At 42.1% G+C, this 26711-nt stretch overlaps 1 protein-coding gene across 1 annotated transcript in view; it reads left to right on the forward strand.

Annotated features, from left to right (window-relative positions):
* The window catches only part of LOC134436025 (collagen alpha-1(IX) chain-like), a 70612-nt gene that overhangs the window by 27135 nt on the left and 16766 nt on the right, over window positions 1–26711 (forward strand). The window contains exons 7-25 of the mRNA XM_063185054.1: window positions 439–519; window positions 2421–2438; window positions 4436–4525; window positions 6427–6462; window positions 7573–7644; window positions 8004–8048; window positions 9397–9432; window positions 10598–10621; window positions 10898–10951; window positions 11673–11744; window positions 13691–13750; window positions 14611–14664; window positions 15955–16008; window positions 17203–17256; window positions 19536–19589; window positions 21717–21770; window positions 24249–24302; window positions 24708–24761; window positions 25296–25349. Coding sequence (XP_063041124.1) covers window positions 439–519; window positions 2421–2438; window positions 4436–4525; window positions 6427–6462; window positions 7573–7644; window positions 8004–8048; window positions 9397–9432; window positions 10598–10621; window positions 10898–10951; window positions 11673–11744; window positions 13691–13750; window positions 14611–14664; window positions 15955–16008; window positions 17203–17256; window positions 19536–19589; window positions 21717–21770; window positions 24249–24302; window positions 24708–24761; window positions 25296–25349 — 1020 coding nt within the window. The remainder of the gene's footprint in view (window positions 1–438; window positions 520–2420; window positions 2439–4435; window positions 4526–6426; window positions 6463–7572; window positions 7645–8003; window positions 8049–9396; window positions 9433–10597; window positions 10622–10897; window positions 10952–11672; window positions 11745–13690; window positions 13751–14610; window positions 14665–15954; window positions 16009–17202; window positions 17257–19535; window positions 19590–21716; window positions 21771–24248; window positions 24303–24707; window positions 24762–25295; window positions 25350–26711) is intronic.

Below are 26711 nucleotides of genomic sequence, written 5' to 3' on the forward strand. Positions count from 1 at the left end.
TGTGTGTGTGTGTGTGTGTGTGTGTGTGTGTGTGTGTGTGTGTGTGTGTGCGCGTGTGTGCGTGTGTGTGCATGTGTGTGTGAGGGAAGGGTTTGGAGGAAAAATTTGGCATGCTATTTACAGACAGAATAAGATGCATGACTCGGTGGAAGATGGAACTAAGGATTAATGTTCACAGACAATGTATTTGGAATAAACATTGACAATTGCACATGAGACAAACAACCTCCTGTAATACATGTATTACTATGATTATTATTATTTTTATTTTTATTATCAATAATTATTAATAATTTATTATTTTCAGTGTTGTTGTTATTGTTGTTGACACATACTGTTGCCTGAGAAACAATATCATTAGGTCTCTTTTTATGTAACCAGTATCATTGTAGCCCATTCAGTGTGAGTCATCTCGTGCATGTGTTGTTTGTCCTGCAGTTTGAGCTTCAATGGATGCTGATTCACTGCGACCCAAAGAGAGCCCAGCGAGAGAGCTGCACAGAGCTCCCACAGACTGAGGTAACTAGCAGTCGTCAGCTAACCGCTAGCTCTGTCTTCACTCACCCTCTGTTGTTCCAAGCCATGCCAAACGCGGCCATTTCGATCCTGCACATCTAGGGCTAAAACATCGGTAACACTTTATTTTAGGGATACATCCATTAGCACTAATACATACAATGTTAATGCCTGCATAAGTACCTTGTAAGGCATGTACTAAGGAAATGCCAAGGCCTACTAGGTCCTTACTAAGGTTGAATTGGTAATAAATCCCTTATTGTGCATGAACAAGACATTTGCGAATACATGCCTAACAAATGTTAGATTTTGCTTTGTACATGCCTTACAAGTTACTTATACAGGAACATTGTAGGCCTTTGTATTCGTGCTAATAGATGTATCCGTAAAATAAAGTGTTACCAAAACATCATTATGTGACAAAAATGCACAAATATTAACATTACCCAGTGTGAAAAAGGGATTAGTTTCCTGTTAGAAAAGTAAAGGTCTAGGTCACATTAACCCAAAGTTCCTTTTAATTTTGTTGATTACAAGTTAAGGCTAAGAAATCAACCACATCGAAACCACAATGATATTAGCTATAAACTTTTCTCGAGTTTTTGGTCAGTCTTTTAATCCCAAAGACTTTTAATCCCAAATCGCAGTCTATACTTTTTCATTCAAAATGACAAGAGAGCAAATTTTCACATGTTGAAGCATGTGGAAGTTGTTCCTTTGTAATTGCAGTTTATTATGATGTATCTTACAATAGTATAGACTCTCTCATGCACGGTTATGCTGAATTGCTATTATCTAAACTGCAGTATGTAACAATATGTTATATGACTCAAGATGTATGTGCTGTGATTATTTGTAATATCCTCTTTTTGTTTGTTTTGTTGTTTTGCTTGATTAGCTTTAGCAGTAGTGTTTTACCTTTCTGCTTTTTGAGCAACCGAAAAGCACACTGAAGGGCTCTGTCTTAGGGTGACATGCCGTTTCTCCGAAGCTCTATTTTTCTGACCTCTGGATAATAGGACAATTTCTCATTGACAGGCAAAGTTACTTTTATTCTATGCCCAATTTGGTGGCTTTTGCTACATTTACACAGAACCCACTAATGTTGCAAGAATGAAAATATGAATAGTTCTTTGCGGTATGATTTTAACACATTTTTTAAAGAGCGCACTTATTGAATGAAAGAAAGCATAATTGAGTTGCAGGTGGAAAACAAGAGCACACACCCTTTGAACTATTTTTACTTATGAGTGAAATTAGACTATTCATGAATTAGACTCTATGGTTTCAATGACAGACAAGCTTCAGGTTGACCAAGGACTACTTTGCTTTGGGTTTGATTGTGCGGATAATTGGTAAACAGCACACATACGTAAATGTAATGGAATTCTAACAAACTGTGGAGCAATGACCCACCTATGGTGCAAATACAGTATAGTAAGACATGTATTGTGAATGCGGTATCCTACTAACTACGCATTAATAATTAGTTGACTATTTCCAAAGAAATGTAAGGGAAGTTGTCGTATTGAGTATTGAGAGTTCAGAAGAAATAAGTTTTGGAGAAACGTGGAGTACCTCAGTCTTAGACAGCATGTGGCCCAATGAAGCATAAATAAAATACACGCACAACAACAGTGCTTTACAGGCTTGAATGACAAACAGTATTATCACAATTTCAAACTCTGCCGTTGATTCAAACTCAATTATATGCATCTGTATCTTTGGGTACAGGCATAGACACAGTGTCTTTGAAGTTGATTGAAATGTACAGTATTTGGAAGTGCCATGATACTGTCTGATATCAAGCCTGGTGCTTTCTCTCAATCTCTTTGGTGTGGTGGGGGTGACGTTTTTTTCACTAACTCTACATTGATCTTATTTCTCTCTTGCTTCTTCTTCAGATGTATGCCAATGCTGAGGTATTTATTCTTTACATTCTCCTTCATTTTTGTTTGTGTTTGTGTCCCTTTTTTCATGAGGCAAATAATAATCTACTTTAAGGCTTCATGTTGCTTCATGACCTTGATGCTCTGTGCTACTCTGTTCTGTCATTACCAAGTGGTGCTATGAGAGAGAATACAAAACAGAGAGAGTAAAAACGATCTTATCATAAAAATGGAAAGTACCCATGTTGTTATTCAAACATGGTGACACTTTTATAGATAGGACAACTACACTTCTGACACCGTCTAATATTTGCGATGTTACATGCATAGATCTTAAGATATATGGATTGGAATAAATGTTTATTCTGCGTCTTCACTAAACAACAACAAAAAAGGTTAGCTTTAGCTTGTCAACAGATGTGAACTCTACAGTACAGCACAATTTTTAGCAAGTAACTTTTTTAGACTTGCTTTCATGATCGCTTCAAGTTTCAAGTATCGTGTTTGGTGTTATTCCAGTTTTCCATTCTAGTGCAAATATGCAACAGTAACACTAAATTATGATCACTTTTTGAAAAATGAAGTGAACCTGATGTGAAAACAACAAGCTCCCCTGACTTTCATTTCCGGTAGCTCCACCAAAGCCACAGGCAGACAAATAATTTGGGAATCAGACGCCATAACACTACATGTTATACCATCTAGAGCAGTGTTTCCCAACCTTTTTTGTCTCAAGTACCCCCTAAACCTCTTAGTTGTTCCATGAGTACCCCCTAATTCACTTACTATATCGCTTTCTCTGTCCTTATGTGACTGCTCCATACATTTGTTATAAAAATTACATTTTTCCAAGTACCCCCTGCAGTGTGCTCGTGTACCCCTACTGGTACACGTACCCCTGGTTGGGAAACACTGATCTAGAGGGTCCTTAAACCAGTAAAACTGGCCCTGTTATAAATGAGCCGTTACCAGAACGGCAATGACCAAGTCATAATGTACAAAGTATTACTAAAGGTGTCCTGTGTGCTGTCCTGGTGGCGTAGTATTGTAGACGTTTTGTTGGTGACCATTAAACTTTTGCCTGAATAGAAAGTAGGGGTTATCTGTAAGCTTCACCTCCTCTCTGTCTCCAAATGATCCCAGAATGGGAGAGAAGAGACAAGAGGTAGTTAAGAGGGGACAAAAAAAAAGTTAAAACAAGGGTCCTAAACATTGTTCAGGCCTAGAAAATGCAAATCAGTGAGAGTCACATTTTGGCAAATCTCCTGAAGGGATATTAATTTGCACTTTTTTGTTTTGGGGCAGAACAATTGAAAAGACACTAATTGAATTGCTCATAAAGAGAGGCACTGGGAGAAAGCCTGTGTGAAATAAGCATCTGCCTAAACACTGACAGATACTTCATTTCTAGCTCGCGTTCAAACTGTGCACTGAGCGCAGCGCACGCCCGACACCCATAAAACAATATAATAGAGTCATCCATTTTAGCCGTCAGTTCATCCCCTCTCGCAAACAACATTTAGTCGGCTCACAGTTACAAATTCAGAGGAATATTTAATTATGCAACTCGTGAAGCGTGTCAAAACAAAAGCGCTTGCCACCAGGGGAACTTGTTAGATATCGTTGTAGAATGTTGTGAAATATTATGTCTAATATGTGGGATGATTTCTCAAGGGTGGTGATGCAACACATTTGCCAATTCATGTGTAGTATTTTATAATAGTATAAATAAGCCATAAGAAATTAACCACATAATAACACAGACAGACCAATACAAAATGATATCCACCTACAGTGTATATTGATGTGACAAAATCTTCAATCCCATTCACTGTACATCTTTCCAATCTTAAGTGCCGATGAGTAATTTCAAAAGGTGCTATATAAAACAACACAACAACGCAGCACAAGTTATTACTATTATTATTATTATTATTATTAGTTGTAGTAGTAGAAGTAGTAGTAGTAGTAAAGCCTAATTGAGGTGTTAGTGTCTCCTTTGCTAAGTGTGTGCTACCTGTGATCTGCAGCCTGATAAGCCGGTGGTGGGGGCCCCAGGCCCAGCGGGAGCAGAGGGGCCCAGAGGCCCTCAGGGAGAGGCGGGCAGAGACGGCAGAGATGTGAGTGGCCCTTCAGATGGCACAGATGATGATGCACACACGCACGCACGTCTGCACATATGCATGTGTGCACACACACGTGCACGAACACACACGCACACACACACACGCGCGCGCACAAACACACGCACGCACGCACGCACGCACGGACGCACACACACACACACACACACACACACACACACACACACACACACACACACACACACACACACACACACACACACACACACAGGTGTTCAGATTCCACAACAGTTTACCAGCCATTTTCTATTTGTGAGTCCTTTCACAAGTAGGACCAGACATTTATTCAAAAGCTACTGAGCCTTATAATGTTTTATTGAGCTTTGTAAATGCAGAATATGCAAGAAAGCAAACACTATTGATCTGACAAAACATTGAAATTTCAATGCCGTTGGTTATTATTGGGAAAAACATTCGGATAGGCTGTGTGTACCCACTTGGTGCCCCAACTCATCAATCTGTTCTATTGCGAAGTAAGGGAAACATTTCCACTTCAGTGAGATGGAATGTCTTGTACAGTGTCCTCCTCAGCGCTTTTCCCGTGGTGCTGGCTAATCAAACTTCAAGTTTTTACACCCCCTTGAACATCATAAAGAACTCATCAATACCTGTGATTGAAAACAATTAAAAGTCACTAGATCGCACTGCAAGACATGCTGTGTGCAGATCTGGACTCTGCCCAAAACACGGCCCGGGCATTTTTGGCATAGAGCAGCCCCCCACACAACCCCTCCCCCCTGCTTACTGCTATGTTGTGATTGGCTCAGTCAGCTGTCTATATTATAGATAGACCAATGCACCAGGGGATCAGGATTTGGCTTGTTAGCTTCGCCGATTAGCAAGGCACTTCCTCGTCGTCATTTTCACAAATTCGCTCATTTCCCACATCCACTTCGCTCATGATGATTGGTGAGTGTGCGAGTTTAGTGTTGGGCACACACTTTACAGGTCTGTGGTTGGGCACCTTATAATACCTCCATGCATCCAATGCCCGTCTTCCATATAGCTTTCTGGTCAACCTTAAGTCAGTCAGTAAAGTTGCACGTAATTGGCTGAGTAAACTGTCGGCGGAAATGAGCTCCATGAAACCCCATTTTGGAAGCTGAAAAATTTGTTCAATTTTGGCTGAATTCACTAGCCTAGCATTTCCCATTGAAATGACTGGAGGCGGGACTTATTCACTCTCTCCAGTTCTTATACTACCTTCATGCAATGCACCGCCCCATGTTATTTGTGAGCCGGTCTCTAACAAAAACAAAGTGGTTGGTCCCTTAGGTCTGTTGGTAGCCTGATTATCATCGACGTTTGAGTCTCTTCGAGACTTGGTCTGACCAAGAGCATAACAATTAACATTTCCCAAACGGCATTGTTTACCTGCCTCCCTTGGTTTGCGTATGCTTGTGTGCTTCCTGACAAAGTGGGAGGATTTCCCGTATTTTCGGGAAGTCAGAAAATACTTGAATTGCTCTTCACCTGACTACTTGCAATGCTGAAAATGTTGTGTCACTACATCAGTGATTCCCAACATTTTTTTGTCCTGTGTACCCCCTAAGCATCTTTGTCACACGATGAGTACCCCTCCTTCATGCTCTATATCTGTTCGTCTGTCTATCCCAAAGTGATTACGCTCTATATATTTCTTATTATCACATTTTCCACGTACCCCCTGAGGTGTGCTCACGTACCCCTAGTGGTACACATACCCCTGGTTGGGAAACACTGCTCTAGAGGGCACAGCCTGGCTAGTCTGTTGGCCCACCAGGAAAATCTCATATGCCAGGTGACCAGTCCAGCCCTGTGCTGTGGCTGAGGAGTCTATAGTTGATTATAGCCTGCATGACAGATGTAAAAATGTTCTTCCCGGTTTTCTCGCGCAGGGACTTCCTGGCACACCTGGTACCCCCGGAGCTACTGTGAGTATAAATCAGTTTCTGTCTTCTGCCATTGCCAAGGCGCCTCACACAGTAAATGAGCAAACTCATCATTTTTTACCTTTACTCGTCCAGTTCTCTTTCCTGTATCTTACCCTCATTTTTTTTTCATTCATTTTCCTTATCTCTCCCCTCTCACTCTCTCTCTCTCTCTCTCTCTCTCTCTCTCTCTCTCTCTCTCTCTCTCTCTCTTTCTCTCTCTCTCCCCCCCCTCTCTCTCTCTGTATCTATCTCTCCCTCTGTCTCTCTCTCTCTCTCTCTCTCTCTCTCTCTCTCTCTCTCTCTCTCTCTCTCTCTCTCTCTCTCTCTCTCTCTCTCATGCCCTGACTCATACTGTCTCTTTCTTTCTCTATTTCTGTCCCCATCTCTCATTCCCTCCCTTCCTCCCTTCTTTGTACGTGAGTAAGGCAGGCTGCTGAAAAGGAGGTTATGCTGTGCAGTATATTTTGCAGTGGTAGAGTTCAGTGGGGTGTTAACTTCACCCTGCTAAGTGTTGAATCAACTCTGCAATTTTCACTGTGTGGATAGAGTTTCTTTTTCCATTAGATTCTGAGGCGAATTAGTTAAAGTTAAAGCGCATCATGTTGTAGCGCCTGCGTGGCTATTCTATATTGCGTCAAACCTTTTCCATAGCGATACAACTTCCCCCACAGCCATATATTTAGAAGCAAATTAACTCTGATGTTCCTTAAAGCATATCATGTGTAGCGATATAAGATGTGTCCGCTTGGTTTTCCATCAACAGGAGGATTGTAGAGAAATAAAACAATGTCACAACCAACAGAGATGGGCATTTTTCTGACTTTCCAAATGATTTTCCATCAACATTTTGGCGAAATAGAATGCACAGTTTGTGATTAGAACGTAGGAAAGAGAGAACATTCTACACGAGACACCTGGTGTTCAAGGAAGTGTTGGAACTTTTGAGCCAGTTCCAGTCATAGCTTCTGCGCCTGCGTGACTATTCTATGTATATCGCATCAAACCTTCTCCATCTCTTCTATAGCGTTATAACGTGTGTGTGTGTGTGCGTGCATGCGTTCGCGCACGTGTGTGTGTGTGTGTGTGTGTGTGCACTCATGTGTCTGACAGGGCACCAAAGGAGAGCAGGGAGAAATTGGCCTCCCAGGACAACGTGGTGTTCCCGGTCTTCCTGGATCCCCTGTAAGAACCACTGTTCACCAGTGAACTACCTGTCATATTCATATTGCATCAAATCAATAACTACTATTACTCTTTGTACTCTACTCTACTGTAATGTACTCTACTCTACTAAGTTGACTCAAAGTGCTTTGTATTCAAACACATTCGCACATTTTATGCTGCATGTGTGTGTAGTTTGCAAGCAAAAAACATCAAGAGACACAGATGCTCTAATTATGTAAACTTATGTCGTTTTCGTTGTTTGTTAATACATTTGGATGGTATTAACAGTATTGATGCATTTTTAAGTCAGACTGACATGTGATTCCTATGTTCCTATTCCTATGTTGACTAACTGATTGTCTCTTTGTGTTTCGTAGGGTCCAATGGGACCAATGGGTCCCCGTGGCCCAGTGGGCGAAAGAGTAAGCCAATCAATCAATCAATCAATCAATCAATCAATCAATCAATCAATCAATCAATCAATCAATCAATCAATCAATCAGTATCGCCAAGCCTATTCTCATTTTTAATGCAGAGCATGTCCTCAACAAATACATTGTCATTGCATTCAGTAAAAAATAATGCCATGTAAAAATAATGATTGGCATGCAAACTATAATATCTTCATACTATTGTATCACGATACCAAAAAAACAAATGATAATTGAAAAATAATTGGCATACAACCTATTATATCATTGTCACAGGGGTCAGTTACCCATTTTGTTTGAACCATTATTTTGCCCGTGACCAGTCAAACCCCAAACCAAGAACGTGGCAGGCAACAGAGTAATCACAGACACAGGATGTAACGTTAATGAAGTTTAATTTCTTTTTTTTAAATACTCAGTCCAAGTTCAAGATCCAATGTCCAGAGTACAGAGTCTTTCTCCTAAAACTAAAAGTTTAGTCCTACAGTCACGTCCCAGACACCCAGCCCCAGCAGCAGAAACCCAGCAGCAGTCCAAGCAGCGGAAGGATAGCAGCAACAGCATTCAGCAGGGGTAGGCAGCAAGCAAGGGACAGCAGCAGCAGAGCAGGTGAGGGCAAGCCACAGGACCAGAGCAGCACAGGGGTCTAGCAGAGGGCAGGCGGAGGTAAAGCAGAGCCCGAACTCGCAGATACTGCAAGAGAGGAAACACTCGGCAGCAAAACGGTGCTAGTAGATCAACCAGAAGGATTGAGTCACGTAGTAGCAGTAACCACTTACTTCAGTCCGGGCACAGGTATAACCTGAGGCCCGGGGATGTGGTGCACGCTGAATCTCCACTATGGCAGCCGGGGACCTGGACGGGTCTCTCGCCGTTGTCTTCTGTCGCAGACGAAGTCCACAAACGTTCACTGCACCCGGTTTCGTCAGTTTCCTCCTCAAAGCGCTGCTCTCACCTCACTGGCCTGTTCACCCTCTGCCCCCGTGGTCTGCTATGCAGTGCCTGTTCAGACAGAAATAGAGACCTGCTCCCTGCGCACACCTGTCCCCAATCGAGCCCAACTCACCAATTAGCATCTCTTGATTGGTCTAATAGAAAGTCGTTATCAGGTGGCATTTAGAAGGCACTGGGGATTAGACACTGCACACAGACATGAATACACTGCAAAACAACTAAAATAAAATGGCACAGCAAACATTAAAAATAAATCAAAATCTCACACATGTGACATCATCATTCAATATTATTGAAATGAATCTGGCATTTATTGGTACATCTTGCATCTCTTGATACAGCAATATCAGATTTGATCTGGCTGACCCTTCTCCTCTGATTACAGGGACTTCAGGGTTATCCGGGCCCAGCAGGACCTCCAGTAAGTTACCTGAAGTTTCTTGTTATGGTACCCACAGGGTTCCATTAGGAAAAGGGATGCCACTTGCGCTGCAAAGTCTTTTTGGTGCTCACCATCTAGGACTGTAGACTAACAAGATCAGGAAGGTCCACTTCAAAAAGACTAAGCCAGACATCGCTGAGGCACTCAGTCATGACTAACGTGGCTGCACCACAATAAACAAGCAAAACAAAACGAGAAACAACGGTCCATATTTTCAATCTGTTAATGTTCCATCACCTGGGTTGCATTTCTGGAAAGCGTAGTTGTTAGCAGTTAGCAACTTCGGTGCCAATGGAAAATTGCATTGTAACCAACAAAGTAGCTAACAAAGTAAGCAACTACGGTTTCCTGAAATGCACCCCTGGCTTGGTGCTGCTGCATGATATGGAGATACTACTGCCAGACCTATAAAGCAGGTGAGTTGGTTCTAAACAGTAGTATTATCTGGAGTTGAGAGGCCGTGGGAAAACCCACTCCACTATCATTAAAGTCGTTTTTATCTTACTGTGCGGACAGACAGCTGAAGAGCCAAAATGTCCCGCCTGGAAAGCACAGATCAGGGGCATTGAACGTGGAAAACGATTCAACCTGAAGTGCTCGATCAACCAAAGTTCGTGTTCAGGCAAATGTGAACATTCCATTGGCTGCGGCCTTCTGGCGAGCTGAGCTCGTTACATATTTTTAGTTGAAGTTCAACTTCTTTTTCAATGCTTTTGATGCACTCTGTGCTAGAAACACGTTTGCAGCTTTTGACGCTTCTGCTGCTTGCTCTTCCATACAAAGTCGATTACTTCCGCTGCTTTTCACACGTTCAACACCGGCGGTCTGTTCACATGGTAAGCCAACCTTTCTCTCATGAAGAGCCAAAAGAGGCTCATCCTATCCTTTCTGTTGACATGAGAGGGGGTTGTTAATCTGTTACCTAAGACTCTCATTAACGTCATCTGTGCAAAGAGGCTTCAATATGACAACAAGATATCAGTCAAATCCAATGCCATAGTCCTAACCTGGATATTGCTTCAAAATACTATGCATGGGACACATTAAAAAGAACATTAGTAACTTCACTGTGTACACAATGAAGACATTTTGTTTGTTTACTTCCTGTGTCACTCAACCTTTCTTCCTTTGTCTTCATTCACAGGGACCTGAGAAGGAAGGACCACCTGTACGTATCAAATATTTAGTCTCTTGAGAGAAACATTTGATTTGATAACATCTGTTATCAGAATGGCAATGACCAAGTCGTACCGTATTGCTACAAAGACTACATATAATGTCATAGCAGTGTAGTGCTATGATAATAAAAGTCTTTTCAGTGACTAGGACACTGTTCCACTGGCAGAATATTGCACCTTATGAGGTGACAGTCAATTTCACATCCACTTTCTGCTCTGCTCTGAGTGATGTGGATATGGTATGCATATTATTATTTCATTTTCAGGGTACTCCAGGAAAACCCGGCACTCCTGGAGATGAGGGCAACATTGGACCAGAGGTACGTGGTCAGCAGAGAGGGGAAATTGGGAAGCATATACAATACAGGACCTTTATTCTTGAAACCTGAGACACTATATCCAGTACTCATCTCAAAGTATGTGCTTGTGGGATTAGCCAACAATACGTGGTAGGACCTTGAAATGAGTTGCATTTGACTCGCAGATGCCTCTGGCTTTGGTCTCACTAACTGTGTAACCTTCATCCTTTCTCTCATTCTCAGGGGCATAGTAGCAAATCTTGGGCCCTATATAAAAACGACCCATATGTCTACCAGGCTTGTACGAAATTCCGAATTGGATGAATTTGAATTCAAAGTAATGCCATAATACGAACACTAGGTGGTGTCATTGCCTTGAATTTCTTTGAATGTAAGCTACACCACCCATTGAGAGTACATAGAACACCACCACCTAGTGTTCGTATTATGACATTACTTTGAATTCAAATTCATCCAATTCGGAATTTCGTACAAGACTGATGTCTATTGTATAGTATGTCTACACGTACAGTTCATGTATTATCTGTCTCCATGTGGTCCTCCCACATACTGTAAATTGGGCCCTGAGTAACTCAGTCTCAGTACCCCTGCTGATTTTCCTTCACTCTCTCTCTCTCTCTCTCTCTCTCTCTCTCTCTCTCTCTCTCTCTCTCTCTCTCTCTCTCTCTCTCTCTCTCTCTCTCTCTCTCTCTCTCTCTCTCTCTCCCCCTCTCTCTCTCAGGGCCCACCAGGATCCAGAGGTGCCATTGGTCTTCCAGGACTGCCAGGACCCCCCGGCCCTCCAGGACCAGCGGTATGTTATCATCTTCACCGCTTTGCTCCATATAGTGCAGTTTCCCAACATGTCTGTCTTGCATAGCCTTTTTTTCTCACCCCGTTTACACCTTATTTGTTATCCCTTGTCTGCCTTTGTGTCATTCTTGTTGGGTTTCTCCACCATCAAGCAGCTTCAAGACGTTTTTTTGGGCATTTCCTTTTTAATATCCCAATGTAATAAAAGGAGCCTCTGAATTTTTTGTAATCATCTTCTGTAAAGATATTGACAAAAAAGCGTATTGTATAATTTTGTATCGTCCCCGCTAAGCATTTTTTTTGTCATACCCTGAGTACCCCCTCTATATTTCTACCTCTATCCCAATGTGACTATGCTTCATACATTTTTTTTATTTCTTTTTTCCCCCTGGCATACCTCCTGCAGTGTGTTCACGTACCCTTAGTGGTACATGTACCCCTGTTTGGGAATCAGTGCCTTAGCTTAGCTTGCCTTTGCCTTAAAAAAATGTTTGTAAATGAATGTGAAATATTAGTTTATTTAATATCAAACATTTCCATTTTTGTAAATGAGTAAAAATACTCTGTTAAGTATTGAAATAAATCTTGAACATGTTCTTTGTAGATATTTTATAAAGCATTAATAAAACATTTGTTAATTATTTGTTCATTAGTTAGCTATTTACAAAGTCTTTATAATACTTTTTATGCCTCCATTACTTTAAAGTGTCACCATCTAGATGGCACAAATAGATGGGAGAAAACACTGCAAACGTTATACTTCAATTTGTTCTAGCATAGTTGTTAGCCGTTAGCAGCTTGGGCAGTTGCCAATGGGAAATTGCATTGCAACAACAAAGTAGCTACCAGAGATTCTTTAAGTATATAGAGATATGCCAACATAATAGGTTTCTATGGGCACCTAACGCGACCAGGTTCCGGTCTGCCTAAAGGGCCGTGTCATAATGCTCCTACAATGAATAGAACAGTCCTTAGGTCTGCCTAGGTCTGCCTAAGGGGGGCCATAATAGAACCAGGAAACAATAGGCCAATGGAACCTCTCTCTCTCTACTCTCTCTGGTAGCTACCATAGTTAGCTAGTACGCTTTCGAGAAATGCACCACAGTTCAGTTCATGCCATTGCTATCTATTGAGTCAGGGTTGCACAGGGTTTCTGTGTCTGAGAACACTGCTGCATATCAATGTGCTGCTCGCTGAGCAATGCCCATGGTGGTCGGCGTCGCTTTGCTGGTGTTGCTGTTTGTATCTTGGATACTGCTCCTGGGGCTGTACCTAGGATCTGATCCGTCCTCTCTCTTTCTCTCTCTGCTGCTGTCTTTCAGGGCACACCTGGGGCAGGGAAGGCAGAGGGGGAGCCTGTGAGTTGCTTTTTAATTTAATTTTTTTTTTTTAACTTTTTCACATTTTCACTTTCACTTTCACTTTAACCCTTTGCCTCTCCTTCTCTTGTGTCCTTCCTTTCGTCCAGACACTCACTTCAAATGTCCAAAACTAAACGGCACACATCTGTGCTTCTTTCTTCGTGGTATTTTAAAATTCATGTCTTTCCCTGTCACTCTCTCTTCTTTGTTTCTCTCTCTCTCTCTCTCTCTCTCTCTCTCTCTCTCTCTCTCTCTCTCTCTGTGTGTGTGTGTGTGTGTGTGTGTGTGTGTGTGTGTGTGTGTGTGTGTGTGTGTGTGTGTGTGTGTGTGTGTGTGTGTGTGTGTGTGTGTGTGTGTGTGTGTGTGTGTGTGTGTGTGAGCACATATGCGTGCGTGCGTGTGTATGTATGTGTGTGCATGTGTGTGTGCATGTGTGTGTGTGTGTGCATGATCTGTCTGTATGTGCATGCATTTGTGTGTGTATGTACGTGTGTGCATGAATAGAGTGTGTTTGTGTGCGTGCATCCTCTGGCTTGTGCAGTGCACTGATGAGGATGTGTCCTGTCTGCCTGTTTGAACCCTTTAGCTGTGTGAGGCCACCTGCCCCGCCGGCCCTCAGGGGATGCCAGGCATGCCAGGGATGAAGGTACAGTACGACACCATCAGATACGCTGTCAAGGACAATCCAACACACCCACACACACACACACACACACACACACACACACACACACACACACACACACACACACACACACACACACACACACACACACACACACACACACACACACACACACACACACACACACACACACACACACACGCACGCAGGCATACATTTGGAAATGCTCCATCCAATCCAATGATATTGAATTTAGATTCTCCACATGCTGCTCTCTCTTCTAGCATATTGACGTGCCGCAATACTTGCAATATATTTCTAGCTACTGTATTCAAAATCCTGATTGCTTGGTAGGGAATACGCAGTCATACTGATATCACTCATTTGGAGAGAAAATAATAAACAATTTTATCTCCTCGGGTGCTTATGTAATTCATGTTAATAGAATGAAGGATACTACAGTGGGAATCATTGATTTTGTAGACGGTGATATAAATGATTGCTTTTGCAGTTGATTTAACTGTCAATGGTCTCAACTGATCAATTGGTTGTTTGGTGTAGTTATTCAAATGATATTCAATTTGCTCAGAGGACATTGGGTCAGGTTTGGTATTCCCTTTTCCGTTCATGTTATGTTAGTCATCCACATTCATAAATATTAATGTAAGTTAAGTAAAGTTAATATCTAAGCAAACCCCATTTTGCCCAATGCCCAAGTGTCATAAAGAGTCTTGTTAGAACTAAGAAAGTCTTTCATTTTACTATTGTTTCGGCCAGACACTTTCTTAGTCACATTAGAACGTCTGGTAAATTAAGCAGTTAGCAATGAATTTTGTGTAGTGACTGTGCCTTCTCGTCACCCCCTTCATCCTCCCCCACAGGGACACAAAGGAGTGGCGGGTACCCCTGGAGATGCTGGCGCAGCTGGAGAGAAGGTGGGGCAGTGAAACACTATAACTGGAACCACTTACACTTAGACTATTTAAAATTATTCTCAATTAAAAAATACACCAACAGTGCATATGAAGAGTTCAAATGCAAAACCCCCTAAGTGCCTTTTCAGAAAATAATCTTAATTCATTTTTATTTTATAGAAAGCTATCAAAATCATATATTTTTTAAAATTTTATTCATGTAGTATAACTATTTATATGTATTATCAAGTACATGAATGTAAACCAAACCAACAACTGGGTTCTCTAAAAAATATAGAAGTGCAGGTCTTCAGAAATGGAGTTAGGGTGTTTTGCATCTGAACTCTTCATATATTGAATTGCTAAAATAATTTTGAATGTTGAATGAATGTTGCTTGGCAGCTGTACAGTACTAATAACTGAAAATGAACAAATGACAAGTTGTTGGATGAACAGTTCAAAGGCTAAATACATATTGTAGGTACATTTTAGTTGCGGTAAGAGACAAAAAGCTCATTGTAAACACTAATGAAAGGACAATGTGACTTACTGAAACTAAAGTGACCTTTTGATATGAATATGCTGAGTACTGGACATTATTTTCTGCCTTTATTGATTGTGAAGGAAGTGGTGGAAAGAGATGGGGTAGGGTTGGGAAATGACCCAGGCCGGATTCAAACCTGGGTCTCCATAGCCAAATTGCCTGATCGTGGTGCATTGCATTAGCACGCTGCATCACTTCACCCCTAGGTATTGTACAATATTAGTAGCACAACAAATAGTAGCATGAGAGAAGCCATGTTTATTCCAAGATCCTGAGAGGATGGGGTATAGGGGTCAACAGGGGAGGGCTAAAGGCTAGGAGTGCGTTGCAATATGCGACCTTGCCTCCTCCACTTGTGCTTGTCTCCTCGTCCCGCCTCCTGGTCCCTCCTCCGTGGAGAAAACGATAAGGTTTCCCAGCTGTCAGCCTAGCCACAGCAATTTTGAGGGACTGTTTTTCATTCACCATCCCAATTGCAAATGAGAAAAAGACTCTACAATTGAGCTTTTGCAAGATATTTAAATATAATGCTGTTGTCAGTGATGTCATCATGACATATTACTTCCTGGTACGAGGAGAGAAGCAAGTGGAGGAGGCAAGTGGAGGAGGCAAGGTCGCATATTGCAACGCACTCTAAGACTGTCTATGCTTAGCACTCCCGTCCTACAGCATTGTCCTTGGACTGGCAACCAAAAGCTCTTCTTCTCTTTCGTTTGTTTTGATTTTGTTGCTGTTTACTCTATTGATTTTTTTGTCTTTGTTTCCAGGGAGACACTGGAGCACCAGGAGAGCAAGGACCACCTGGCCGCATGGGGGATGATGTCAGTATCTGATTATTATTTCTAGAAAAAGTACTTTTTATGCTCTTTTTGTACAGGATAGTCAGGAGATAACGTGAAATGAGTGGGAGAAAGAGAACTTGGGTATATTGCTGGGTAATGGCCATGTTATACACATTAGAAAATGTGTTAATTCAGAACTATTCTGAAAATATATGGTCCCATTTAATTCTAAAGTAAAATGTAACAACTTTAGAGTTGAAAAAACACTGCAAAGCCATATACTGTTTATGCTCTAAAACAGTCAGATCCAATAGATCATGCTCAAATAATGTTATTCCTTAGCCTAGAAATCTAGACGCCCCTAGTGGCCGCAAAGTGAATTTTCAGCTGTAGATGTTTGGCTGGGATAGTTATTCCTAACCACCTTTTCAATTACCACACATGTTTTTGCTTCTGTTTTTAGCAGGTACTGTAATTATGATTGGGTTATGATCAGCTTGCTTAATCAAACTCAAATCCATGGTTAAATTAAAGCTGTGGTATTGCCCTTGGTTAGACAAGCACCACCAATCAAGCACACCACACACCACCACCCAGGGGCGGAGCAGGGGGGGGTGCATAGGGGCCAGAAACCCCGGGCCTCACCACTAAGGGGGGCCCCCTACCAATGGCTTTGGATTTCTAAACACCTCAGAGGCCCCATTTGCGATATTTCAGTATTTTTTAAGTAGTTCAGTATTATGCTAAACAGCAAAGTTGGTGTTAAATGCCTTTATTGCCTGTGTTTTTTAATCATTAGGTGTGAGGGGGGCCTCTGACACATCTCTCGACCCCTGTCACAATACCAGTGCTCCGCCCCTGCCACCACCCAATTCTAAGTGGACTACTGTCTACTACTATTGACTCTGCCCTGATGAAGGCCACTCATGCTGCTACGCGTGGGCCTTGTTTTTAATATGTCTACATGTAGGATTTAGCCATATTAATAAAGCTATTTTAACTTTTTTGGGAAGAGTGCCTTGGTCAGAGAATTTATTCTCATTTTTTGATCCTGGAAGTACTATACCTTGGACTAAAGAGCACCCAAACCCAAGAAGCCAACAAACTATCTGGATAAGAGCACGCCATACTCCACAAACTGGACTACTGTGTACTTCGGACCTGATTCGTCCTGCGTTTGTTGCATGCATATTTAATCCTTTTCTTTGATGTGTGCTTGTAATTGCCTCCCAGGGTCAAAGAGGGCCTATTGGATTTCCTGGCACCCACGGAGAGAAGGGAGACAGGGTAAGAGTGGCTGAACACACTCGCATGCACACACACACAAACACACACAAACACAAACACACACACACACACACATACACACACACACACGCACACACACTCGCAACTACGCAGACACACACACACACACACACACACACACACACACACACACACACACACACACACACACACACACACACACACACACACACACACACACACACACACACACACACACAAGACTGCTCTTACATGCATATATACATTCTTTAACTACACACACACACACACACACACACACACACACACATACACACGCTCATTAAAAAACAGCCAGTCAAGCACTAATTCCGAGTAGTTAATTAGCAAGCTAATGATTAAATTTGCTTTAAAGCCGAGGCCTTCAGAGGCTCCTGGCTCTACCAGCCCAGCCACGATGGCTCTGTCACGGCCTGTGGATATATGAGCTGCACCCATGCACTACAAGACCTGTGTGTGTGTGTTTGTGTTTGTGTGTGTGTGTGTGTGTGCGCGGTGTGTGTGTGTGTGTGTGTGTGTGTGTGTGTGTGTGTGTGTGTGTGTGTGTGTGTGTGTGTGTGTGTGTGTGTGTGTGTGTGTGTGTGTGTGTGTGTGTGTGTGTGTGTGTGTGTGTGTGTGGGTTTATGCATGTGTCGTGTGTGCCTGCGAGCGTATGTTACCGTAGAAGACATACAAGGTCTTGTGTCGTAATGCACTGCAGTGAAATAATAAAAAAAATGCTCAGCGGGATTTATTATAAAACCCTAATCTTTAGTTGGTGTGATTTATTTTGCCGTTACGTAGCCTATGCTGGCTGGGCCCTCAGGTAAAATCTCTTCTACCTGACAGTGCCAAAGCTATAACGGCGCTACGGACACTTTCTTTCCCCAAAAATTGCTCCTATGGTGCAGATCCGTCTCACTTGTTCAGCAGGGCTCCAAAATCTAAAGTGGGATTCATAGAGCGCCCCAAATGCCAGTGCGAAATGGATGGGTCTAATTTGTAGTCATGCTGTTGCGCTGCTGTGCAACCCTCCTGTTTGTGAGTCCATTGTAGGAAATATAATAAATCTCTCACAGGGAACAACATTATACAGAGTCTTATATAGAACAGAGATGTTAGATAGCATGCGTGTGTTTGTATGTGGGTAGAGGGGGGGTGTATGTGTAAGAGAAAGAGAGAGAGAGAGAGAGAGAGAGAGAGAGAGAGAGAGAGAGAGAGAGAGAGAAAGAGAGAGAAAGAGATGCATGGCAAAGCATTTGCACCCACACCACACCTATAAAACATGGAAGCTTACCTCGCTTACTCCCACATGCAGTATCGTCTGTATCAGTAATATTGTCTGCATCTGCCTCTGATGCTGATGCCTGTACCTTTTTTTATCATACCATATATTAGTGGTGTCAACAATGATCAATTCGGCGATCCGAATCGATGCGGGGCATGGACGATCCAGAATCGATCCGGCAAGTTCCAGAATCGATCCGGCAATTTTTTAAGTTTCAATTACTTCCATGGATATTTCGTGAGCAAATGAATGTTAAATTAAATAAAAGCACTTCAAGAGATTGCAAGACTGATACAGACTGATACAGAAAACAGCCAATAAATTGTTGCTCAGTATCTGACTACTTGTATTGCCTCATCATGGCTGATTAAACATTTGCTTTGCATTCAGTGGAAATGTAATGCATTGCAATGCTTTGTAGAATTGAATCGGATCGGATCGGATCGGATCGGATTGGGTCTAATAGAATCGAATCGAATCGGATCTACTACCTCCCGAATCGTGATCGGATCGTGAGGGCAGTGCCGATCCACACCACTACCATATATTGCTCCTAAATTGTGAATGAAGTCTACACTAAAGTTTACAGTTAGCGTTCATCAATACTGTACGCAGTTTCAGCTTAATTCATTCGCTGTTGATGAGTAAATTAATTTACTGAAAGTCTATCCATGGGCATTTTTCAATTATTTCGTACTTTGTCTTTGTACATCTCCTCACAGATCAGAACCATCAATATTTTACATGCACGCACACACACACACACACGCACGCACGCACGCACGCACGCACGCACGCACGCACGCACGCACGCACGCACGCACGCACGCACGCACGCACACACACACACACACACACACACACACACATCTAAAAGATATGTATAAAAACATATATCTTGAGGAAAGCTAACGCTCTAATTGTCTAAAAGTGTTCATAACAACACCTCATCACCCCACCCACCCCCTTCATCTATCTTCTCCCCCCACAGGGTCCTCCAGGCTACAATGGCATCCCGGGACCCACCGGACCTCCAGGATCTCCTGTAAGTCATGCATGTTTCATGATGCCATCGATTCGGATCTCACAAAGGTTGGAGTAGGCTCGATCATCCAAACACCAAATTCTGCTTTTTAGGGTGCTGAAAAGTACTGAACTGAAAAGTAAGAAAAGGTTGCACCATGCATATACTTTCTTTTATTATTACACAGACACGTTTCGGGAAGAAGTTACAGTAAGGATTGGGGTTTAGGCTTAAAGTCTGGAACAGGGTTTAGAAGACACCCATCCAGGGCACTCTTCTTCTTAGTTAAACAAGCTATTAATTAAACCAAGCTAGTTCATTTTAGAGCACATTAAAATTGCCAATATACTGTATGTTTCGTCCTGCAATGGTCTTAATCATGGCTATGTTAGAAGGCCATTGGTAGCTCATCTCGACGAAGCAGCCCATATCAACTGAACACCAGACCCCCAGGAGGACCCCATGTGTGTGTGCAGCAGGCAAAACAAGCATCCAACAGTGGGCCAACAGCAGGCAGAAGGAACAAGACAGAGAATGAAAGGAGGGCATTATGTATTTATGAAGGTTAATTTTTAAAGAGCACGGGCTGAAGAGAGTGAGTGTGTGTGTGGGTGCGTTTATCAGTCCAGGTTTGTGGGTGGTTGGTGGGATGGTAGGCGAAAGGTGGTGATAGTAATGGGGGCGGTTTATCGGAACACATGAAGGTTAATGGCTGGGCTGGCTCACTCTCCCTGCTGCAACATCTAAATGAGGCCTTACTGAGGTAAAGGTGACTGTGTTCCGGAATGTACCGGAATGTTTTTTTGTCCAGGTAGCATTTTGCATGTTCATCATTAGCGGTTAGACTAAGAGAAAGCAACAGAATCAGACACACACTAAAAACAGGCCAAAATTGTACTTCAGCTAACTAACAGAGATAGGTCAGCTCAATTTTAGGTGTTAAAGAAATCACTACACACGGTGCACACTCTGCCAACCTGATAAGGCAAGCCATGAAAGTAAAAACAAAATCGACATCTATAAACAACATGGTCGATTTTAGGTTGCTCAAATCCATAGCCAAGGTAGGCTGCTGAGGATTGAGGCTAGTCCACTGCGCTGGGCCACCTTGAGAAAGCGTGACTGTTACTGTTAATAGCGTGAAAGCCCTGCAGCAAGGACAATTTAGGTCAAGAACTTTCAATTCCCACATTGGGGCTCGCTGAGGGGAAAAAAAAGCTCTTGCCTCCTCACTCTGCCAAGACTCACATGGCAATTTGCACATTTTAACGGAGAAAATAAGAGTTTCCAGAGTGCCAGTTTTCACGCATGAAAAGAAACGGAATAGGCTGTGTCAATGGGTCAAGTGGTCATGGAAATTAGACATTGAGCATTTTGACAGCTGCAATGGTCTCAGCACCTTGATGAGACAGAGCTCTCCTACTGTATGATGATGCACAGTGAAATATGAGGTGTCAATAGAATAAAGTCACATAAACAGGGCTTGACATTAACTTTTTCACTCACCGGCCACTGTTGCTAGTGTTTTTCCCGAGTCACTAGCCATTCAGCTATTCTATTAGCCACAAATTTGATATTATTTTTTTCTTTATCATAATACTGTACATCTAACTTCAGAAGATAAGTTGCAACAGCAAGAAGATGAGTGCATAGCTTTCTACGGCACATGGAAATAAATCAAACAAATAGAAACAGAGTAACTTAGCTTTTTCTTTAACTTAAATACAAATAATTGATACACAAGGGGCAAAATAAATGAGCCAATCGGCTAGTGATACTGAAATTGTTACCAGCCACAGCCAAGTTTCACCAGCATTTGGTCGGTTGGCAGGTGCCAGTGTCAAACCCTGCACATAAACCCAGATAGAGTATTTACAAGTGTAGTGAAAAATCAGTGTAAAGTTCTGCAGTGACCATTGTTATTTTAACTCTGCAGCTCCTAATATTTATACAATATTGAGTAGGCTAGCACTTTGAAATTATTACACTGGAAAAGAGCCAAATGAACACATTTTTGAGTAGGACCAAATGAGACCAAACGGAGTGAATTTCAACTCTTTAAAAGTTATATATACTGTATATATACTGTATATATATGTTTATATTATGTAACTCTGATGTTTTTTTTTTTACTGTTATCTGTTACAGGGTGTTGAGGGTATCAGAGGTCGTCAGGGTCTGGAAGGGCCGAAAGGAGACGAGGTGAGTGACCTTACAGTAATAAATGACAAAACATACTAGAAATGTGCTCAGAGAGCACATACTGATGTGAAACGAATTTTGATGAAGAAAAGTGTGATTTTATTACAATATTCTAATAATGCGAATTCCCCAATTCATGGCTTTTTTGAGCTGGAAGACCAAAATATGTAAAAATAAACAATTTAATGATTGGAATAGTTAAAAAACTGGGCCATGCATCTACAATCCATGACAGTTTAACATTATTGATGGAATTATGGAAATAAATCAACTTTTTCATGCTATTCTAATAAAGTGGGCTGGAGCTGTACATCTCCGTCCTCTGGTGGATAGAAACACACACGCACTTCGACCCCCATTGCTGAAGCTGAAGTCATTTTCACCTCGCGCACGCACCCCCTGCACCACCAGAAGTTACAGCAGTGAACAAACTCACAAACATATAAACGAATGAACAAACACATAAATCTAAAAATTACATAACCTCACATAACCAGATGTACAAATACAGTATTATATTCAACTATGTATAGCTCATCATTATATCCCCGAAACGCGGAGCGTCGGGATGTAATGGTTTTGCGTCCGCCGCCGCCGCCGCGTCCGCCGCCGCCGCGTCCGCCGCCGCCGCGTCCGCCGCCGCCGCCGCCGCGTCCGCCGCCGCGTAAGGTCTTTCGTGTTAACGCGATAACTTTTGAACGGATGTTTGGATTTGTCCCAGATTTGGTGTGTGAATGCTCTAGGGCAGGTTCATGAACTGATTCGAGTTTGGAGGTTAACAATTTCAAGATGGCCGAATTCAAGATGGCCGAATTTTTGTTTGGCCCATTACTTCTGACCGGGTGGATGGATTTGTCCCAGATTTGGTGTGTGAATGCTCTAGGGCAGGTTCATGAACTGATTCGAGTTTGGAGGTCAACAATTTCAAGATGGCCGAATTCAAGATGGCCGAATTTTTGTTTGGCCCATTACTTCTGACCGGGCGGATGGATTTGTCCCAGATTTGGTGTGTGAATGCTCTAGGGTGGGTTCATGAACTGATTAGAGTTTGGAGGTTAACACTTTCAAGATGGCCGAATTCAAGATGGCCGAATTTTTGTTTGGTCCATAACTTCTGACCGGGTGGATGGATTTGTCCCAGATTTGGTGTGTGAATGTTCTAGGGTAGGTTCATGAACTGATTCGAGTTTGGAGGTCAACAATTTCAAAATGGCCGAATTCAAGATGGCCGAATTTTTGTTTGGCCCATTACTTCTGACCGGGTGGATGGATTTGTCCCAGATTTGGTGTGTGAATGCTCTAGGGTGGGTTCATGAACTGATTACAGTTTGGAGGTTAACACTTTCAAGATGGCCGAATTCAAGATAGCCGAATTTTTGTTTGGTCCATAACTTCTGACCGGGTGGATGGATTTGTCCCAGATTTGGTGTGTGAATGTTCTAGGGTAGGTTCCTGAACTGATCCGATTTTGGAGGACACATTTTTTAAGATGGCCGAATTCAAGATGGACGAATTTTTGTTTGGCCCATTACTTCTGACCGGGTGGATGGATTTGTCCCAGATTTGGTGTGTGAATGCTGCAGGGTAGGTTCATGAACTGATTCGAGTTTGGAGGTCAACACTTTCAAAATGGTGGAATTTTTATTTGGCCCATAACTTCTGACTGGGTGGATTGATTTGCCCGGTAACTCCTTAATTTAATGGTTCACCATTTCAGTTAATCTACCATATCAGGTAGGCCTACAGTGTAATAACCAGTGTAACAATATTTAATACCATGTAATACTAGTGTAATACCAGTGTAAAAATAGGCAATACCAGGTACAGTGTAATAACCAGTGTAACAATATGTAATACCATGTAATACTAGTGTAATACCAGTGTACAAATATGCAATACCATGTAATACCACTTACACACAAATAGCCTACATGATATAAGTACAAAATTGGTACATGGTGTCACACTGGTATGACGTGGTATTAAATATTGTTACACTGGTTATTACACTGTACCTAATGTGGTATATCCACTGTAATAGTGAACCATTAAAACAGTGTTACCATTTGCCCCATTTTTTCCTTCATTTTCACAATAGTCATTTGGTTTTAAGCCTATGCACGTCATTGATCTATGTATAGATATTAAATATATTTATTTTATATTTTGTATTTATCATAAACGTTCATGAAAAGGTGGACGGGAGTGGTAGGAATGATTGGGGACTGGAAGCGTCGCGTTTCGGGGATATACCTTAAGCAGTCGAAGGCGACTGCACAGGCAGTCTAGTTTATGTTTGAACCTTTAACACATAGGAAATGGAGCTTGCCATTAATCGTGTGTTCAACAATGTTGAACTGCACATGTGAAGTCAATCAACTATGTCAAACTGCAGCGTCAGTGCACTCAATGTGGCATTTCCATTTAAGCGAAAAGAAGGTTTGGTTGAAGGTGTTTTTTTGCGTTTGTGCGTTTCAGGGTGTTGCTGGACCTCCAGGACCTCAGGGACCTCAGGGAGCCAGAGGAGAGACGGTGAGCTAACGTTTACGCAAAACTTTATTCATGACAGAGGAACGTTCTGTCGGTTATGATGCAAAAAAACAACATCCTCATACCATAGTTATGCCCATAACTGTACATGTGGATGGTCCAATGGGTTTTCCTATACATGTTTAACTGACATGTAGCATACACAGAATAGAAATATCCATATTGTGTATTTTTATTTGGAAAATTAAATATCTGTAAAATACTTTGTTTCTCAAAATCTGCTTCATCAGAAGCATGGATGAAGGTTGTAGTAAAGACATGGTGGTGTGATGCTGCTGCTGCTGATAATGATGGTGATGGTGATGATGACGATGATGATGGAGATGGTGGTGATGATGATGGAGTTGGTGGTGATGATGATGATGCATCGTCTGTGTTTCTATATAGGGAGAACCTGGCGTTGATGGACTTGATGGAGTACCAGGAGTCAACGGAACCAAAGTAGGTCTCCAGCACAGCTCACGTCAAATACAAACACACAAGTTGGAACAATACCTTACTATTGCGTTATGGTAATAAGTTGAATTTTGCTAAATAACAAATATAATATAAATACATAAATAAAATAAAATACAAATGAGCACTAATGTTCTCGATTTAAATGCAAATCATACCACTATTAGGTCTGGTCAAACATCTTTTACAATCTTTGATCAGACAAGACCCATTCAAATATGTCTAGGAGGTAGACTATTTCATCGTATTCCATCTTTGACCATCTTGATCTTTTGATTAGATTATGTACATTCACAATACAAACTCTTTATCTTTTCTGTGGATTCAGACAAGATGATACAGTAGGTTTTTTTTTTGTCAAGGTGTCTGGCTTAGCTGTAAAGTGCTGGGGGAAACCACCTGTACTCTGACAGATGCACTGTTTTACTGTTTGCTACTGTACGTCATTCCTTGGAGGAGAAGTCCTCTAAGTCCTCTCCTCTCTTCTTCTGTGTGTCTCCTCCTCGTGTGCTGTGACAGGGCGAGGCAGGAACACCTGGACCAGCTGGCATGAGGGGCATCGTGGGAATTCCTGTGAGTACAGTACAACACCGCCCATCATGCAAGCAGGGAAGCCAACAGGCGGGGCAAAGGGGACAGTTGTCCCAGGCCCAGGGAAAGAGGGGCCCCCAGAATTGGGACTCCATTCCATTGTATGTATTTAGAGGGGGGCCCTTTCACATGATTTTGTCCCGGGACCAGTCAAAGCTGTCAGCGGCCCTGCATGTCAGGGTGTCCGGATGAGTTTTGAAGTGGTGGTGCATTTTTTTCCCCCTTCATTCTTTATTTCTTAACAATGTTACTGATGCTGCTGCACTCCATTCATTTTTCTGCAGTATAAACGTTATAAAGATAAAGCCTCATGTAGGAGCTCAAAAGTGGGGATCCAAACGCACCACTGCATCCCCCTTTCCTTTCGGGCACCTACGTATGCACCCATATGCATGACATAAACCACCAGGCTGACCTCTCTACTGTATGTGTGGAATAGTTCGTTGTTTTCAGTGGTGGGTGCGCACATCCGAATCAACTTTTCGCTGGTGCCAGAAAACCGTGTCAGAAAATGGAAAGACGTAGGTCTGCACATTGGCAATTGTGCTCCATAAATAACTTTTGTATATGCTATACTTTATACTGTATATGTTCCGTAGATTTTAATATATTGGGGAATTTTAATACATTTGGGAATTTCGGCAATAACTTAACTTGAATCTGAACTTCCTTTGATTTTCTGTAGTTCTTATGACAATATCCAAATAGCAAATCTTTGCTCAGTTGTGCCGGAGACCTGGCAAAATGCACATCGCTAAGACCTTTCACGGAGGTCATGAACTGAAATTCTGCAAAATAAGCTAAAGATGGGAAGGCAGAATGCCCCTTTGGTGGCCTGACTGCAGCTCGACTTCATAAAAGATTCAGGGAGGTGATGCTAAGATTTGACTAAAGCCAACTTTCAAGGAGATGGCCATGAAGTCAATGTTTTAAAACGATACAAATCTTCCTCAGATAACCAAACATTAAAAAAACCCATTAAGAACGTTTTTTTGTTTGTCCTTATCGTAAAGCACTTTTAAATAAGTAAACATCCCCATGTACCGCCCTTTCCCTTTTTTCCCTCTGGCCTCACTGAGAGCAGACAAAAGACAGACGGAAAGGAAAGAGCAAACAAAAAGGTTGATTTCACTGTAAACCACCACAACAACAACAGTGGGTACATCCTAAAAAGCAAAATATAGGTTTATGCACTTTGTGCAATGGCCTCATATGATATCAAACATCCTTTTTTTGTGAATTCACTCTGATTCTCACCTAGAATTGGACCTGAGATGATATCTGGCCAATGGCCACCCTATCTGTCCCTAGCTCATCTAAAAAGCCAGCATCAGTGTGTGTGTG

Source organism: Engraulis encrasicolus, chromosome 20 (genome assembly GCF_034702125.1).
Source record: "Engraulis encrasicolus isolate BLACKSEA-1 chromosome 20, IST_EnEncr_1.0, whole genome shotgun sequence".
NCBI classification, from domain to species: domain Eukaryota; kingdom Metazoa; phylum Chordata; class Actinopteri; order Clupeiformes; family Engraulidae; genus Engraulis; species Engraulis encrasicolus.